This window comes from Nicotiana tomentosiformis, chromosome 1 (assembly GCF_000390325.3).
Source record: "Nicotiana tomentosiformis chromosome 1, ASM39032v3, whole genome shotgun sequence".
Lineage (NCBI taxonomy): Eukaryota > Viridiplantae > Streptophyta > Magnoliopsida > Solanales > Solanaceae > Nicotiana > Nicotiana tomentosiformis.
The window spans coordinates 16,200,579-16,219,684 of NC_090812.1; the positions used below are offsets into that span (position 1 = coordinate 16,200,579).

The 19,106-nt window shown below is 35.4% G+C and overlaps 1 protein-coding gene across 1 annotated transcript; it reads right to left on the minus strand.

Annotated features, from left to right (window-relative positions):
• Positions 1–10,991: 10,991 nt before the first annotated feature.
• Positions 10,992–18,863, minus strand: LOC104106321 (uncharacterized). Its single transcript, XM_009614843.4, has 6 exons — positions 17,588–18,863; positions 16,753–17,501; positions 16,584–16,673; positions 11,977–12,681; positions 11,584–11,674; positions 10,992–11,228 (listed from the first exon to the last, which is right to left on the minus strand). Exons 1-6 carry the CDS (start codon positions 17,679–17,681, stop codon positions 11,116–11,118), a joined length of 1,842 nt encoding a protein of 613 aa, XP_009613138.1. The 5' UTR covers positions 17,682–18,863; the 3' UTR covers positions 10,992–11,115.
• Positions 18,864–19,106: the final 243 nt, after the last annotated feature.

Below are 19,106 nucleotides of genomic sequence, written 5' to 3' on the forward strand. Positions count from 1 at the left end.
TATAGTGAGAAAGAAAGAAAAGGAAAATGATGTAGTTTGAATCTATAGCAGATCAAGTATGCTCTGATACCATGACGAGATAGAAGAATAAATTCAGAGAATTTTCCTTTTCTATATTGATTGTGTGTCTTTCACTGTACAAGGACTGTGTATAAATACAAAGAGAAAAGAATTTGTGCATAACTAAATATCATATGTGTCCTTATTGTATTGGCTATTCTATAACAAACAAAGAATAATATTTATAGTTATCTTTCTTTTATTCCCTTATATTGGGCTTCATAATGGGCAGACGGATAAAAGGCCCAAAAGAGTGATATGAGCTGAGTTGAGAAGGCCCAAGTCGATGAAACCATCCCATATATAGGAACAATCTAGAACATGCATGTGCCAAACATGTGCAATCAAAACAATACAAAAATATTTGGTCTTTACAGACAAATTAATTTGACCAAACCCTAGATTCAACTCAAATCCTCTTCTCTGTCAAACACCATCGAATAATCAGAAATTTCTTCGTCTCCAACAGAAGTCTTATTTTAGTAGTAAAGTGTTCTCTACTACAGCCAGACTTCTCTATAACAACATTCATATATAATAATCATTCACGATAAAAGTCAAGTTTTTTTAGGAACTGATTTTTATATTTTGTTGTAATATATCTCATCTATAACAACACTTCACTATAACAACCCAAAAATAGCAGAACAAACAAGTTTGTTATAGAGAGGTTTAATTGTATATGTGACTTTATTCCTTTACTTCAAACTTGAGATATCTAGTTAAAGATATTGCAAACCTTTGATCCGCCTATAAATTATTTTTACTTAATTCATACCTAGTAAAGTAAAAATCATTTATAGCTAGAGGATTGCATCAATAACTCCATTTTTTTTTGTCCCCTCAAATGTGGATAGGGTGGGTTTCCCTTCTAGTATTGTGCATGGGCCCATGTGAATATATACGCCTTAGAACTGCTCCCTCTGTCTCAAATTATCTATCATATTTGTTTACACGACTCCTAAGAAATATTAATTAAAAGGGATTTTTGACTATTTTACGCTTATTTATATCTTAAAATATAATCTATTTTCATTGAATATTTATTCTATTTGTGTATCATATCCATCTTCAAGAACAATTACTACTAAGGGTAAAATGAGAAATAAATAAATAATTTTGTCATGAAATTCTAAAATGACAAATAATTTGAGACAACTAATTTTAAAAACCACGATAGATAATTTGAGACGGAGGGAGTAAAGATAAAAGAATATACTAATTTGGAACGAATAACTATTTCGTAGTTAATATAATTTTATTTAGTGATCAAATACTAAGTTCTTTTTATATACTTCTAGCAACGTATGTTATATGGACGAACAATTAACAAAAAAAAAAAAGATTGTCAAAAAAGATTTCTTCCGACGAAGTATGACTTTTAAGAAATTTATCACTGATAATCATATTTGTTAGAATGCTTCCCTTATAATTTGCTCCTATAGCTAGAGGTATATATGCTTCTTTTTTTTTCCTTCTAATTATAAATTTTTAAACGTAGCTTGTATTTCACTCCAGTACTGATGATAAATTTTTTAAGAGAAGTGAATTGTTTATGCCCATGTGTGTTCTGGTAGTCCCGCCAATATTGCTGTATTTGTAAATAATAATTCTGAAAAATATAAGTTATCGTAATGAAACAGTAATTAATTCGAGCCCACTGAATTCACAGTGTTTCCTTAAGGAATTTAATCCCCTCCTAGTACCCAAGGTTATGGATTATTTCCTCCCAGGATAGAACGAATCACACACTGGTGTAGCGGTACTTCAAACCCCAGTGTTTCAGCGAACACAAAGTTCGGTAGCAAATCACACTTACAGTTGCTTTGTTTGAAGTTAAAACAATGCAGAACAAAGGAGTAGAAACTCAGAAAATCGTATGGAAATGCTGAGAGGAAGGAGTGCAATGTATAGCCAAAGTTGAGCATTTTAAATTTGGTGTTTTTTAATTCTTCAACAGCTGCTGCACATATTTATAGCAGTCAGCTTTGAAGATGAACGACCCTCCACCCTCCATGGTGGAGCATGCACTAGCTTGTTTGTGGAGCAAGCACTTGGCCATGGTGGAAAGGTCAATACACGGATTGGAACATATCCGTTACAAATGCGGATAATCTTACGTTAATATTTACTATTAACAAATAAATTTGGTCCAAAAAATTAATCAATCAATCATTTGACCAAATTCAAATCCGAAGCCGAAGCCGAAGCCGAAGCCGAGCTGAGCGAGCGACGACGAAGGCGGCGCGAGGCTTGCTTTCTTCTTAACTCTTTAAGAGCTACAAGAAGAGCAGTTATATATATACCCACCAAAAATCTTTTCCTCTTCCAATATGGGACAATGTCTCATTGTCAAGAGGGGGAAACTTAAAATTTTACTCAAAAATTTTATTTTCCCTCCATTTTCCATTCACCCTCATTTTAAGACTATTTCATCTTAAATAACAAAAATCTCAACAATCCTCCACATGAATGGGGAATGGCTATATCACGGAAGTATGCATGGAAAACTGTGTGATTTGCAAGCAAGGATTAATCGCATCTGGATAAGTAGGTTTTCCTTTGAACTTTTCGTAGTGAACTTATGTCGGATATACTCGGTCAATCGGAAGATTTGATATCTTTGAACCGTCGATCTTTGGTGTATACCTAGACAAACATAAGTCACACAATCAACCCTTAACCGTCTTTGGTTCTCATTCTTGTGTTCGTTTCAGCCATGAACACCGCCTGGTTTCATAAGTGCGTAGAGAACTAGCCTTACAAAATTCTCCTTGAAGCGGCTAACACTTCACACTTACATAGGTGATTCCTAAACGTATCATCCTATAGATACACTATTTGATATACCCCGTATCAAATTTAGAAATCATTAAAAAGCCTTAATGTTTTATCCTTGGTACTGAACATTGTCTCATCACGAGAACGGACTAAAATTTTATTTGACAATGTTGAACCATCATTAATGACTTTGTTTGATCTCCTTGAACCTAGATCTTGGGATCTCCAGTCTTCTAGGTAGAGTTACCGCCACAATGACTTGTTCTCGGCCATAGCCCCATTCCTCTTGATGATTTCTCAACTACCTCTCTAGTTAGGCCTTTTGTAAGTGGATCCGACACATTATCACTTGACTACATAGTCAATCGTGATAATTCCTCTAGAGAGTAATTGCCTAATGGTTTTATGTCTTCATCGTATATGACGAGATTTACCGTTATACATAACGCTCCCAGCCCTTCCAATTGCCGCTTGACTATCACAATGTATGCATATTGGTGCCAACGGTTTGGGCCAAAATAGAATGTCTTCCAAGAAATTTCGGAGCCATTCAGCTTCTTCACCGGCTTTATCTAAGGCTATGAATTCAGCCTCCATTGTAGAGCGGGCAATACATGTTTGTTTGGATGACTTTCAAGATACCGCTCCTCCACCAATAGTGAATACATATCCACTCATGGACTTAGAATCAGTTGAACCGGTGATCCAATTTGCATCACAGTATCCCTCAATCACCGCAGGGAATTTACTGTAGTGCAAGTCAAAGTTCTGGGTATGTTCTAAATATTCCAAAACTCGTTTCATTGCCATCCAATAAGATTGGCCTGGATTGCTCGTATATTGACTCAGTTTACTTATATCACAAGCTATATCTGGTCGTGTACAATTTATGATATACATTAAGCATTCCAACACGCAAGCATAATCCAATTGTGATATGCTTTGGCATTTATTCTTTGCTAATGCAAGATTCACGTCAATTGGAGTCTTTGTAACTTTAAAGCCCAAGTGCTTGAATTTTTCAAGTACTGTCTTAATATAATGAGATTGTGACAATGCCAGACCTTGAGGAGTCTTATGGATCTTAATTCCCAGAATTAAATCAGCAACTCCCAAGTCTTTCATATCAAACTTGCTATTGAGCATACGCTTAGTAGCATTTATGTTGGCAATGTCATTACTCATTATCAGCATATCATCCACATATAGGCAAACAATGACTATGTGATTTGGAATATTTTTAATGTACACACATTTATCACATTCATTTATCTTAAAACCATTTGACAACATTGTTTGGTCAAATTTCGCATGCCATTGTTTGGGTACTTGTTTTAGTCCGTAAAGAGACTTAACAAGTCTACATACCTTCTTTTCTTTACCTGGAACCACAAACCCTTCAGGTTATTCCATGTAAAATTTTTCCTCCATATCTCCATTTAAGAAGGCCGTCTTAACATCCATTTGATGAATTTCAAGACCATACACTGCAGCTAATGCTACTAACATCCGTATGGACGTAATTCTTGTAACTGGAGAGTATGTATCAAAGTAGTCTAGACCTTCTCGTTGTCTATACCCTTTGACTACGAGTCTTGCCTTGAATTTATCAATAGTGCCATCATCTTTGATTTTTCTCTTAAAAATCCATTTAGAACCCAAAGGTTTATTTCCAGGAGGAAGATCAACCAATTCCCATGTATGGTTGTTCAATATGGATTCTATTTCACTATTGACTGCCTCTTTCCAAAACAATGATTCGGAAGAAGTCATAGCTTCTTTAAATGTTTGAGGCTCATTCTCCAATAAGAAAGTCACAAAATCTAGTCCAAATGAAGTAGACGTTCTTTGACGTTTACTACGTCTTGGATCCTCCTGATTACATGTACTTTCTTTTGTTTCTTCCCGAGGTCGTTTATATCCTTCACCAAATGACTCACATTCCCTTTTATACGGATATATATTTTCAAAGAACTCAGCATTATCTGATTCTATAACCGTATTATTATGAATGTCGGGATTTTCTGATTTATGAACTAGAAATCGATATGCTTTACTATTTGTCGCATATCCTATGAAAACACAATCAATGGTTTTCGGTCCTATCTTTACCCTTTTAGGTTTAGGAACTTGCACTTTTGCCAAACACCCCCACACTTTAAAATAATTCAAGTTGGGCTTCCTTCCTTTTCATTTTTCATATGGAATGGATTGTGTTTTTCTATGGGGCACTCGATTTAATATTCGATTAGTCGTAAGAATGGCTTCCCCCCACAAGTTCTGTGGCAAACCAGAACTTATCAACAACGCGTTCATCATCTCCTTTAATGTGTGATTCTTTCTTTCCGCAATCCCATTAGATTGGGGCGTGTAAGGGGTTGTTGTTTGATGAATAATTCCATATTCTAAACATATTTATTCAAAAGGAGATTCATATTCACCACCCCTATCACTTCTTATTATTTTTACTTTCTTGTTAAGTTGCGTTTCAACTTCATTTTTGTATTGCCTGAATGCATCTATTGCTTCATCTTTACTATTCAGTAAGTAAACATAGCAATATCGAGTACCATCGTCAATAAAAGTTATGAAATACTTCTTTCCACCGCAAGATGGTATTGACTTCATGTCACAAATATCTTTGTGAATTAAGTCTAAAGGATTTGAATTCCTTTCAACTGACTTATAAGGATGTTTAACATACTTAGATTCCACACATGTTTGACATTTTGATTTTTCGCATTCAAACTTAGGCAGTACTTTCAAGTTAATCATTTTCCGCAAGGTTTTATAATTGACATGACCCAAACGTACATGCCATAAATCATTTGACTCAAGTAAGTAAGAAGAAGCTGAAATATTATTATTGTTTTCCACAACCATTACATTCAGATTGAAAAGGCCCTTGGTGAGGTAACCTTTTCCTACAAATATTTCATTCTTACTTATGACAACCTTGTCGGACACAAAAATGTACTTAAAACCGTGCTTAACAATAAGTCCAGTAGAGACTAAATTCTTTCTCATTTCGGGAACATGAAGGACATTGTTCAAAGTCATGACCTTGCCAGAAGTCATTTTCAGAAATATCTTCCCATATCCTTCAACTTTTGCTGTTGAAGCATTTCCCATATAAACTGTCTCTCCGGGTCCAGCAGGAACATAAGTAGCAAAAGCTTCTCTAACTGCACAAACATGGCCAGTGGCTCTAGAATCAAACCACCACTGTTTAGGATTTTCCACCAAGTTACATTCAGAAAGCATGGCACACAAGTTATCAACATCATCATGCTTTACTACCATGTTTGCTTGACCCCTTTTTTTGTCTTTCTTCGGAGCACAACACTCCGTAGATTTGTGTTCGATTTTCTCACAGTTGTAGCAGTTTCCACTGAACCGCTTCTTGCTTGGGTTGTATTTTGGAACAGAAGCCTTCTTCCTCTTTTTGTTATCTTCAACAATATTTGCTCCCATTATTGTTGAATTTCCACGGCTTCTCCTTTCAGCAGCTTTATTGTCCTCTTCGATTCTTAACCGAACAATGAGATCTTCAAGGGACATTTTCTTTTGTTTGTGTTTCAAATAATTTTTGAAGTCCTTCCATAACGGAGGCAACTTCTTAATCATTGTTGCTACTTGGAATGCTTCATTGATGACAAGACCTTCATCAAATAGATCATGAATAATCACTTACAATTCCTGGATTTGGGAAATAACAGACTTGCTATCTACCATTTTACAACAACAACAACAACCCAGTATAATTCTACTAGTGGGGTCTGGGGAGGGTAGTGTGTACGCAGACCTTACCCCTATCATGAGGTAGAGAGGTTGTTTTCAATAGACCCTCGGCATCCTTCCCTCCAAGATTTCCCCACCATGCTCTTGGGGTGACTCGAACTCACAACCTCTTGGTTGGAAGTGGAGGTTGCTTACCATCAGAGCAACCCCTTGCTATCTACCATTTTGTAGTCCAAAACTTTTGCGGCAACGAATTTCTTCATCCCGACATCTTCAGTTTTATATTTTTTTTCAAGCGCATTCCACAATTCTTTTGACGTCTCCACGCCACTGTATACATTATACAGATTATCATCCAGTCCGCTAAGAATATAATTCTTGCATAAAAAATCAGAATGCTTCTACGCTTCAATCACGACAAAGCGTTCATTCTCTGGAGTTTTATCTGGCAGATCAAGGACATCTTCCTTGATGAACTTCTGTAGACATAACGTAGTTAAGTAGAAGAACATCTTCTGATGCCAGCGCTTAATTTTTCGGGTTTTTCTGCTGGTGCCAATGCCGGTGTTCGGCTTGTCGATGCGTTGGCAGTCACCGTCGGAACAGCTTGGTTTTCGCTTTCAATCGTCATTTTTTCTGTAAAAGAATGACACAAACAAACGTTTTCAAACTGGAGTAAAAATCACGTAGATTTTAATCTCCAACAAAACGCCACGAAGGCTTTACTCTCCAAAACGGGAGTACACAAAACCACAAAGGTTTTAGTTTGCAGAATAATAAGAATAACACAAATACAGAAATAAATAATTAAATTCCTTAAGCTTGTTAGTCCCGCCAATATTGCTGTATTTGTAAATAATAATTCTGGAAAATATAAGTTATCGTAATGAAATAGTAATTAATTCGAGCCCACTGAATTCACAGTGTTTCCTTAAGGAATTTAATCCCCTCCTAGTACCCAAGATTATGGATTATTTCCTCCCAGGATAGAACGAATCACACACTGGTGTAGCGGTACTTCAAACCCCAGTGTTTCAGCGAACACAAAATTCGGTAGCAAATCACACTTACAGTTGCTTTGTTTGAAGTTAAAATAATGCAGAACAAAGGAGTAGAAACTCAGAAAATCGTATGGAAATGCTGAGAGGAAGGAGTGCAATGTATAGCCAAAGTTGAGCGTTTTAAGTTTGGTATTTTTTAATTCTTCAACAGCTGCTGCACATATTTATAGCAGTCAGCTTTGAAGATAAACGACCCTCCGCCCTCCATGGTGGAGCATGAGCCGAAGCCGAAGCCGAGCGACGACGATGACGGCGCGAGGCTTGCTTTCTTCTTAACTCTTTAAGAGCTACAAGAAGAACAATTATATATATACCCACCAAAAATCTTTTCCTCTTCCAATATGGGACAATGTTTCATTGTCAAGAGGGGGAAACTTAAAATTTTACTCAAAAATTTCATTTTCCCTCAATTTCTCATTCACCCTCATTTTAAAACTATTTCATCTTAAATAACAAAAACCTCAACATATTCTTCCCTATTTTTTGAACCCAAATCGACCCTATTTGAAAGAAGAAAATGATAAAAGAAAAGGTTTTTGGTGATGACTTTTTATGTAGGCGTGGAGTTTGAGAAAGAGCAAGCGTCGCCGCAGCAAATTCTCACGTATCTCGTTTATAATGATACTTCTCATTAAAGACTAAACAAATTAAAGTATTATAGAAAATAAAAATTATCACAGTTTTTTTTTTAATTATTGGAATCGGAACACTCAACAACATTCATGAATTAAAATTCAACATGTGTTCTCTCTATATCCATATATATACTTAAACAATGAATCTCAAAAAGATATGCTTAATTACTTATAAAACAAAGTTTATCCTATTTTCCCCGTTTACTTTTGACCTAGGTCTGATAAATTATTATTTTTAGATACTCTTTCTTGATCCCCGAGTGTTTTTTTTTCAACCAACCCCAAACGAAGTTTCCCCATATGAGTAATATATTCTAATCCACTTTGATTTATAAACCAGCTCTTAACTATTTGCAGTCCTAGTTTAACCTTTAAACTCATAAACTTATTGAAAAGAAAAAAAAATGTACAAGTAATGAAATTAAAGATTCGCGCTCATCATATGTGCATATGTACAACTTTCACTTTCTTCATTCTTTTACTTTTATTAAAGCTGAGTTTGCCTCCAAAAATTCAGACTCATGACTGAAACCTGTACGTAATTGCTAAACTCTTTAGAGGGCAAAACTTGCTTGTCTAGCTTGACAAGAACAAAACATTAAACTTATGGAGTGTCCTCCTCAAGTCATAATATTACATTAATTTGCCATTTTCCTTCTTATTACTTGCATTCTTTTGTAATTATTTTGGTTTTGTTACTTCAATAATGGTATGAAGAGTAACCATCATTATTCATGAAGTAATACTGGTCCTAATTAACGACATAACTTGGGGCAACACGTGTACCAACTGTGAAGAATAATATTGACGAGCAAGAAAGTTATATATATATATATATATATATATATATATATATATATATATATATATATATATATATGGGGCGTACGCAAGAATTTTTGTAAGCGGTGTTAATATTTATAGAAGTATAAGAATAATAACTTTAATTATCATACTTCTACACAAGAAATATTCTCTTTCAAATATTTGCAAAAAAATGTGCTAAGAAATATTGTCTTTCAAATATTTGCAAAAAAATGTGCTAGTTGAAGTTTGAAACTCTGACATATTAGAGCAAAATAAAGCATATAACTAATGCACCAAGAGACAATTTATGTCAAGTGGTGTCATTTTTTCCTACTTATCCGTTTTCTCACAGTACTAATATATAGTATATTTAGTAAAAAAAATTCGACGAAGCGGTGTCGATATATACACGCGTATTCTTATGCCTTGGATGAAACAGAAATAATGTTTACATAATAAACCTTGATAATCTATATCATGGACATTAATATAGGATAACCCTATTTGAATCTTGTCATAATCTTCGTCAACTTTCTTGTGTCAAAAGAATCTTTATTTTCTAATAGTTAAAAGCCTCTTCTCTAAATAAAAAAAATGAAATTGTCATTGAAAACCTAATATGCGTCGGTGCATAATTTGAATAGTATAATCGGTTACCTCTAAGAATTATTTGAATATTTCACTGTTATTTCTGTCTAATATTACAAAATATATCCTAGTAGCCATTACTTTTACACCAATTTATTTATTTTTTTACTATTTATTCCTTAAAAATATTGAAAATAAAAGTCAACTTCTCTGATACACGCCCTATATGTGTCCAAATGACTTGATCTACCTATTTTCTAGTTAATGTTGGTCACTATGACCACAATCAGAATGAACTTGATGCCAATTTGATATACAATAATATATATGCATATTCTCATTTCTTTCTTGCCTATACATTGACGTATACTAATTTTTGTTTAATTTATATATAATAAGAATGAGAAAAATTAGTATAAAATTGATTGGATCAAGGACCAATCCATTCTTGGAGATAGTGACAATTAAGAGAACTTGGCCCAATTAACTAAATGGTTGACCGGACTTTGGTTTTTAATTTCCTCTAGCTAGACCTTCTCCTCGCCTTTGTTTAAACCTTTGTACCGTTTTGTTAGTCGGAGTCTAATGATCAAGATGTCACAATTCAAACTGTAAATATTACCAACTAAAAATAAATTAATCTTTTGATCATTACCATACAATTGAAAGGTCATCCTCTTTTATTAACTTTATTAGAACATAGAATCTTAAAAGTTATTAAACACCTCCCTCAGAAAGCCATAGAATTAAAAAAAGTAAAACCATGCGGTACACTCTATAAAAAGATGAGTGTGGGGGGAAAGTGGTGGTCTAAAATGCACATAGCTTTACACTAATCCCTATTATCTAGTGCTATTTAATATAATTGAGCATGAGGTCTAGTGCTAATTAATATAATTGAGCATGAGGTGCTGCTACTTCCACAAGGAAAAACTATGGTCACTATTTTCGGCTGTGAATATTTAAGAGTTAAGACTTTGGAAATCTAATCCATTGAGGTACCATTACAAAGTTAACCAAAAATATCCTATTCCATAAATAGTCAAGAATTAGTTGCTTGTACTTGTAGGAATTAGACACATAATTTTAAAATCAGCAGAAGATTGGCGGAATACAGGTTTTTACTCGGTTTACTTCAGTCGTGAAAAATGAAGTTATGGAATACGTTGTTCAGTTAAAACTTTGACTTTGAATGTCTTCATTTTCCCCAGTTATTTACTGCTGTACGTGGAAGGTCTAAATCACCAATCTTTATTTATTGTCAGCTCCAGAAGAGCAAAATAAAAAAGATACAAGTATTAAAGAATAAAGAAGCACAGGGGGAAAACGATAGTTTGTACCGTCAACGGTTTAAAGAACCATTACAAATCCACATATTCAACATACTACATCGACATTACTTATTAAATAACAATAAATATAACCCAGAAACAGGTGCATTCTTAACAAAGTAATTTCTTCTGTCGAGTTAAGCATACTAACATTTTAACACTAACGTAAGGGTCATCCTTGGGGAATTCTTTCCCAACTTTCCTTAAGAGCTCTAAATATAAACCTGGACCATCAAAAGCATATATTAAAAAAATAATAATAAATAAATAAAAAACATATATTATATGAACAGGGTCTCTAAAAGGTCGAAAATCTGTAAAGTATGAAGGTTGCCATAGCCAATCAGAATCCATCCACAGAACTAGACAACCGAGATTATTCCTATTCACTCCCTAAAAAACACAGTAAGCATTGCCTCACTCTCTCTATTCTCATTGCTTCGCTCAATCTCCACCCCAAAATCTATGGAATGACCAAAACAAGGATCAGAACATTTTGCCACCTCTAATAAAGTACTAACAAAATTCAATAGCCATTTTGGTGTTTCATTCAGGTTGAGCAAGATCAAGAAGAAATACCACCAACATCTCCAATTCCAGAGTGGAGAGGCAAAATAAATCCTGATTGCACTCCTTGCATAACTTTAAGTGACAGCTTCGAATTGATGTACTGCACGCACAAAAAAAGACAGCTATTAATGCTAGAAAACGTTTTCAAATGAATAAGCTGGAGCGTGTACTTCTAACCGCATCCAAATGGCGATTCCACAAAGCCTACACCTCCAAACAGAAAGTATGTATGTATGTATGTGTCTGTGTGTATATATATATACACACACACATATACATATATATGCTAATAATACAATAAAAACCCGGTCCATACAAACTATCACAGCATGTTATGACAAAATTTCAACTGTTCCATGCATTCGAGAATATGGTGTGTCAAATAGAAATAAAAATAAATACCTTTGTAACATCTCTGTAGAAGGAACTGATCTCCTCCTCGGTAAGGCCGCCCTCATCAGCATTTTCCTCCCAACCTAGAGAACGCAAAAATGCAGCCTCTTCCTCTTCTGAACACAAGATTGCATCAGCCTTTGAAAAACTCTTGTTGGTACTATTCTTCCCCTCATAAGAGTCATCATTGCATGTATTTTCACCCAATATCTCAGTTGAGTTCTCAATCCTTGATCTCTCCTCAGATAATGCAGCATCTTGATCCTGAGGGATACCAGGCGCAGTCAAAACTTCTGAAATACCAGACTTATCTAAAGGTGGTGATACAGCACATCCTGCACCATTGACAGCTGAACTGCTTGCAATAGATTTCTTTCTCATAAGATTGAAAAAATCATTTCGACTCCGAGCTTGGGATGACAACCTTTTTTCCACCATTAACCCAACAGGCTTGCGTTCAGAGGTAGAGGAAGCAACGTTATTTGTTGGGCCCTGTGTGGAGGCAGATACGGGAACAGCAAGAAGGGTATTTGGCCCTTTGCTGTGAGCATTTGGGCTCAAGTTACTGTTCACACCATAAGAAACACCATTCCTCTCTCTTGTTGGCTTAAAGATGTGAAGCTTGCTTGGGATACTGTGATTGACAGGAGATGATGAGACAGTTTGCTGCAGCTGCTCAACCTTGGTTCTTGGTTTATCGGAAGGATTTGGTACCTGAAATTAAAGATTGCAGGAATGTATGTTATCATGAAAGTAATTCAAGCCTAGCACCATCACTAATCCTCAAAAAAAAGGGATCTTCAAGGAGAAAAGCTAGCGGTAAAAAGATTCAGCTGAAATGATTCGGTAAAGTCTATCTATTAAACGAAAGATCAGACCCTTTAAATGTGATTGTTGCAGTGTACATTTTTTAATTTCTGCAGCTTCAATAAGTATCTCGTATTCTACCAAAACTTCATCAAACTTTATGCATTCTCTAAAATAGGCAACAAATTATTACTTTCTGCCCTCTTTCACTAATTAACTTCTTTCCATAATCTCATGTCTCTAACCTAGTCCACTTATCAATTTCCCTCCAATTAACTCCTTTGGGAAGACATGCAATATGTTACCATAATAATAGTTGTAGCACGTGTCTGTATAGGAGAGCATATCAGAGCCGTTCCCTGTTATTGGAATCTAGATATAATTCTAAATAACACCAATAAAAAAAACGAAATAATACAACAAAAGCTGCTGTCCTGAATCTCTGCCCTTCAGTCCTGGGAGACTTCCTAGCTAGACAGTAAATTCGAGAAATTATTTTAAATTTGTCCACTGACATAGATATGCCAAACAGAAAACTCAATGATGTAGACAACTTCAGATACATGAAAGGAGCAATACTGGAGGAGTAGATAATACTATGAAGAGTGTCAAAAACTTCTTTTAATCCAATTGATAAAAGGCCAACATGGAGAGGGCATTCAACCATTCGATCTGTCTTTTCCCCTCAGTTAGCCACAGTTTTCATTATAAATAATTTTCCTTTGAAATGGTGGCAATTTTTCAACAATTCATCCATGTGACTGTAGGTGCTTCCTTCTTGGTTTTAGTATTTTAATATGTTTTGTATTTTCCATTACAGGCCACAGAAGTTGGAAAACAAATCACCTTGTATGCTTTTCACAAGTGGCCCCTTAAAGCATCACCTACAAAATCAGGATTTGCTATTTCGAGGAAAATAAAAGATCGGTATTGGTAGGAAAAAGGTTTGTCCTCCCCGAGTTAGTAAATTTGTCACGTCTACCTTACATGACCAAACTAGGTGTCAAATTTCACCGACAGGAAGAACCTGTGACATGTACAAGCAATATGAACAAGGAACAGCTCATGAATAATACTACTCACTCCGTTCACTTTTACTTGTCCATTATTGACTTTGCACACCCCTTAATAAATAATAAATAAAGTGCATAATTTACCATGATACCCATATTAATTTGTGTATAGTCTTATAGCCCGTTTGGCCAAGCTGCAAAAATCAGCTTATTTTGAGAAGTGTTTTTTTCTCAAAAGTGCTTTTCTCAAAAGTACTTTGGGTGAGAAACAGTTTGTGTTTGGCTAATTAATCTGAAAAGCACTTTTGAGCAGCAATTGGTGTTTGGCCAAGCTTTAAAAAACTGCTTCTAAGTGTATTTTTCTCAAAAGTGCTTTTCAAAAAAGTGTTTTTGGAGAGAAGCTACTTTTTTCTGCTTCTCCAAACTGCTTCTGCTTCTCCTCAAAAGCACTTTTTTTCCTTTCAAAAGCTTGATCAAACACTTTAACTTTAGAAAAAAAGCGCTTACAAAAAAAAAACGCTTTTGCCTCAAAAGAAGCTTGGCCAAACAGGCTATTAATGGATTTGGAATAAGTAATTAATGTTAAGGGCAAAACAAGAAAAATAAATTATTTTTATATTGATATGCGAAAAGTGATAAGTAAAAATGAAAATTTATTTTTAGAATATTTGACAACTAAAAGTGAACGGAGGGAGTACCTCCTGATTCATGAAGATCAGTCAGGATAATAGTTGGTAAGTTTAATATCATCCTCGAAGGAAAAATGCTTTGTCACAATGATGTAACTCAATCATAATGCAAAAAACCATTCTTGATTTTTGTATTCTTTCCACACCCACCCCCTTCAATCCTCGAATCCCTCACAACTCTAAATCCAACGATTATTGTATGCAATGTTTGATAACAACAATATTTTTCTCGGAATTGACTCGTTATAAGAAATCAGAAATTTAGGAGTAGAAAAGGTTTTGAAAAAATGGAATGGCTATAGTTATATTTCGTGGGCTCATTCACTGTGGTCAATTTCAAGGACTCATTCACAATTCCACTTAACTAAAGAGACATTTTGCTAAAAGATGAACACCTTTTGCATCTTGCTTGGCTATGACCACATACTTTCATGCGCAAATCTGTTGTTAGAATGTAAATCCAAAACCTCCCCCAAGCCCGCCAGTGGTCTGGAGAAAAGATAACCAATAAGGAACACGTATACACTGATGAGGAAAATATGCAGCACCACTAGGCCTGGTTGTTGGTTGAACTCAGTCCAGTCTGTAAATTTCAGGGTTTAAAAGTACAAGACAGCTTCAAATTTCACTTTTATGACAGCAGGAGGGAGGTAAGTTAACTTATAATTAAGATATAGGGCCAAGGCAATTTATACAACAATAAAATAGCTTTTAACAATTGAGCAAAAAAGCATGGAGACACGAAGAATCAAAATCCACAAGCATTGGTCCAGATCAAGGATTAAAAACAAGAACCAGTTCAATTTAAGAATTAAATTGAGCTCAAAAGGATGAAGACGTGAAGGATCCAAATCCACAAGCCATAATTACCGGATTGAGGATAAAAAGGAAGAGCGTTCACCAACTCCCGAAGTTGTGAATCAATGCACGAATCTTTAAAATAGTTATGAAAATCTCACAATTTAATTGTTTTAGGAAATTTTTGAAAAACAGTTCATTAATAACTGAAATAAATGTACGGATAATTCTCCAAGTTTCTAACATCTCAAAACAAACTTAATAGAGTGTTTTTTCTTCCAGTTAAATGTTAAAGAAGAAAGACAAGATGAGACTTTTTTTCTTTCCTCCTCATACTTGAGGAACTATTTCAAGCATCAACTATGTGGAAAGACCAAAGTACACATTTTTAATTGGCAGAAGTATTGACTACAGAGGAAAAGATTGCAAAGCCAATAAGACGGATGTGCCTGATGGTATATATGCTACTTCTGTGTTACTTTCTGACTGAAGGAGAAACTGAATAGATAAGCCAATAATGAGAAATAGCTATTTGAAGTGAATAATCTTAATTATCTGATGGCAAAATGCAGTTCAGAGCAATCGCAAAATAACCAAAAACGGGAGAAAACGAAACAAACGGGTTATGACAGGCTATCAGTTACCCTTAATTTGGATAATTACTCTAAGTTCCTAATACATTCGCTTGTTTCCTAATTGGAACTGAATTGTGAGATTTGAATTGCAAATAATCCAGTTTTAGAAACGATGTTTGTGTGTTTCATGCAAAGCACATGATATCATAAATGAAAAAGAAGTGTGATAAAGAAAAGACCAACTCTGTTTCCCAGGAACATCACACGATGTACTCCCTCTGATTATTATGTATACATTGTCTACTCAATTCTTAATGGTAACTGACATTGAATTGTCCTTGGTAAGGATGCACATAAACCACGTGACAGCCTTCTCATTATGCATAATAAATGCAATTGTATAATTCATCAGGCAAGACAGAGGAAACTACATGAGTATGTAACACAATCATCACCAGCGAAACAGGTGTGAAGCTCAATTTAGTAGAGTCTCCTAAGCGTTACTTGAGGACTCCCAAGGATTCCCCAATTAAAACCTTTTGATAACGATGTTAGTACCATCCAAGGGCAACGCCATTCTGTCAATTAATTGTCCTTCATAATAAAACTTCGGGAAATAGCTTCCATGTATATAATTATTGGAGATAGAAAGTCCAGAAGATGCAAAAGAAGAAATTAAATAAGCAATTGGACACCTAAGCTATCTGAAATATGATGGCTTCAGAAACCCTTACCAAGGACTTAGCTACCAACGGTTTCAATGGTATCAATTGCCTAGATTGCTTCATTGCTAGCTCTTCGAGTCGCTGATTTGCATGGGATAACTGTTATGGTAAACACTAAGTTATGAGCACGAGAAACTTCTAATGTAAGCCACACATATAAACGAAACACAAAACCAACCTGAGAAGTAGTCTGAGCACAAGGAGGACCCTTAGCGACTGTTTCAGCCATATTAAGACCCCTGCTAATAGCCTTGATAGAAATTGGAGAAGAAGGTCCAGAAGAAGCACCTTGTTTCACGGAAGAGATGCCAGGGTTATTGTTTCCAGCCACTGTCATAATGTCTGCCAGAGAAGATGCCGACTTATTGCCAGTAGTGCCTGATGCACCAGTCGGTAAACCCTGAGTCATGGTACCCAAACCAGGAGATCGGACTCTTCCAAACCCAGGTGATGCTTGCCGTTCTTCAGTTGCTAGGGGCTGGATGCCTCTGTCAATTGCATTATCCACACTATTAACTGAAGCAAGCGGGCCATTGTTGTCAGTTGGGTTGATTTTACCAGCAGTGCCCAAATTCTTAGGCCATTTCTCACTAATTCTACCAGAAATCACTGACTGTGAGTGTCTTAACCCCTCCTCCTCAAATATTTCCCAATGATGTTTCCTCAAAGTATCAGGAAGGTCCCTTGACCTATGATTTCCTAAAGTTGATTTCTCGTGATACTTGTTAATGTCTTTATCCATGTTCCTATGACGAGGACTTCTAAAACTACTGTAAGATCTCAAGTTAGGGGAGCTACTACCATTGGAGTTCCATCTGGTATGTGGTGAGATGGCTCGATCTGATGCAGCAGGATGCCTCAATTTGTTATTGCTCATATTCATTGACAGTGATCTATTATTTGCAAGTTTTGATGGAGCAGGATCATCTATAAAGAGTACAGAACAAAGGAAATATTTTTAACTGAAATGAAAGTGCATGTTTTCAGAAAAAGTATTAGAGCATGAAAGTTACCTGAATGCAACGAGGATGATGCAGTCACGGAGCATGTCACATGTCTACCACTCCTTAACCATTGCGGGGCTAATGTAGGCTCACTTCTTTCCATAACACTACTAATGAACGTTATCCAAACAAGAACAAAAGGAAAAACAACTCACTTTCCTTCAGTGCAACTCCTAATATCAATCTCCGCGTGCCAACCTAAATCACTAACATGCCTCCAAGAAGGCCAGTTTCTCTCTTGAAAACATAAGACCAAATGCCCAAGAACTGAACCAAGTTGCATGAACCTCCGCTGTCCATTAGCCCCAGCTTCTCACCAAATTCCCTTTAGAAACAAAACCATTTTCCTATAAGCAATCACACTAAACTAAAGCGTAGCGCCCAACTACCTGAAACAATCTCCTGTAAGGGTGGGTAAGTTTAGTCAATTCTGCCCGAGAAGCCTTCGTTTCAACTACCAATTCGCCTTGCCAAGTTTCTCAATGAATTGGCTTTAGAAACAAAAGTCCTTTGTCTATAGGGTCGATTAAAAATGTTCAGAACCCTATAATTCAAAAAGAGACCAACATTCTATTCACTTCAACTAGGGATTATTCATTCTGTACATTACATACAGTAAACTGCAAACAGCAATCACTCTATTCAACCATAACAATGCCTGCCTTCAATTAAGAACATAACACACTCCCCTCTTCACCTTATCAAAAACCATCAACGAGAAGCCTTTTTAAGTGCTTCCTTCTTCCACTAAAATCGACTATAATACTTTGGTGGAATAGAGTGCTACTCACTAAAGGTAACAATGAGATAGTCAAACCCTAGATTTCAAAATCAGCAAAAAAGACCAATATGGGACACCATTCACAAAAATATAGTCCACAACAAAACTCGGTCCTCCAACTACCCACAAATCAGAACAATAAGCTATCGAAGAACAGTTAATTACCCAAAAAAATTGGATGAAACCCCAATAAAGAATATAATAATCAAAATAACATCATTATGGTACCTAATTCAGTCCCTGTTAGGCCTTTTTTTCTTGTTTATGTCAAAGTGTATTGAGGAAATTCTCAAATAGTAGTAATTAATTAATCCAAAATGAAAAAATTTATACTGACAAGAAGAGATTCATAAGTCTGGAAATTGAAGAGTTGTAGAGAAAGAGAAACACTAGTCGCTTCTTCGATTGATGAGGCGTGTAGAGGAAGAAATTTATTTTGTAGCCTATGTGTGTAACCGTATGAAATATTAGGAGATCAGAAATAGAGATATTAAAGGGAAGTAAATACTTGTACTCCGTTTTCTGCGTGTAAGTTTGAAAGACTAGAAAAAGTGTGGTCACCAAGCATTCCCCTTTTTTCTTTTTAACCAAAAATTTTTGGAGAAGTTTATTTTTAAAAACTGTAAACTAAAAATTTCGGAAAACGAAAAATAACAAGGAGAACGATAAATTCGGTGTAATTTTACGAGTGAAGTATGGAAAGAATAATATGTGCACAACGTTATTACTACTTTATGGATATAAATA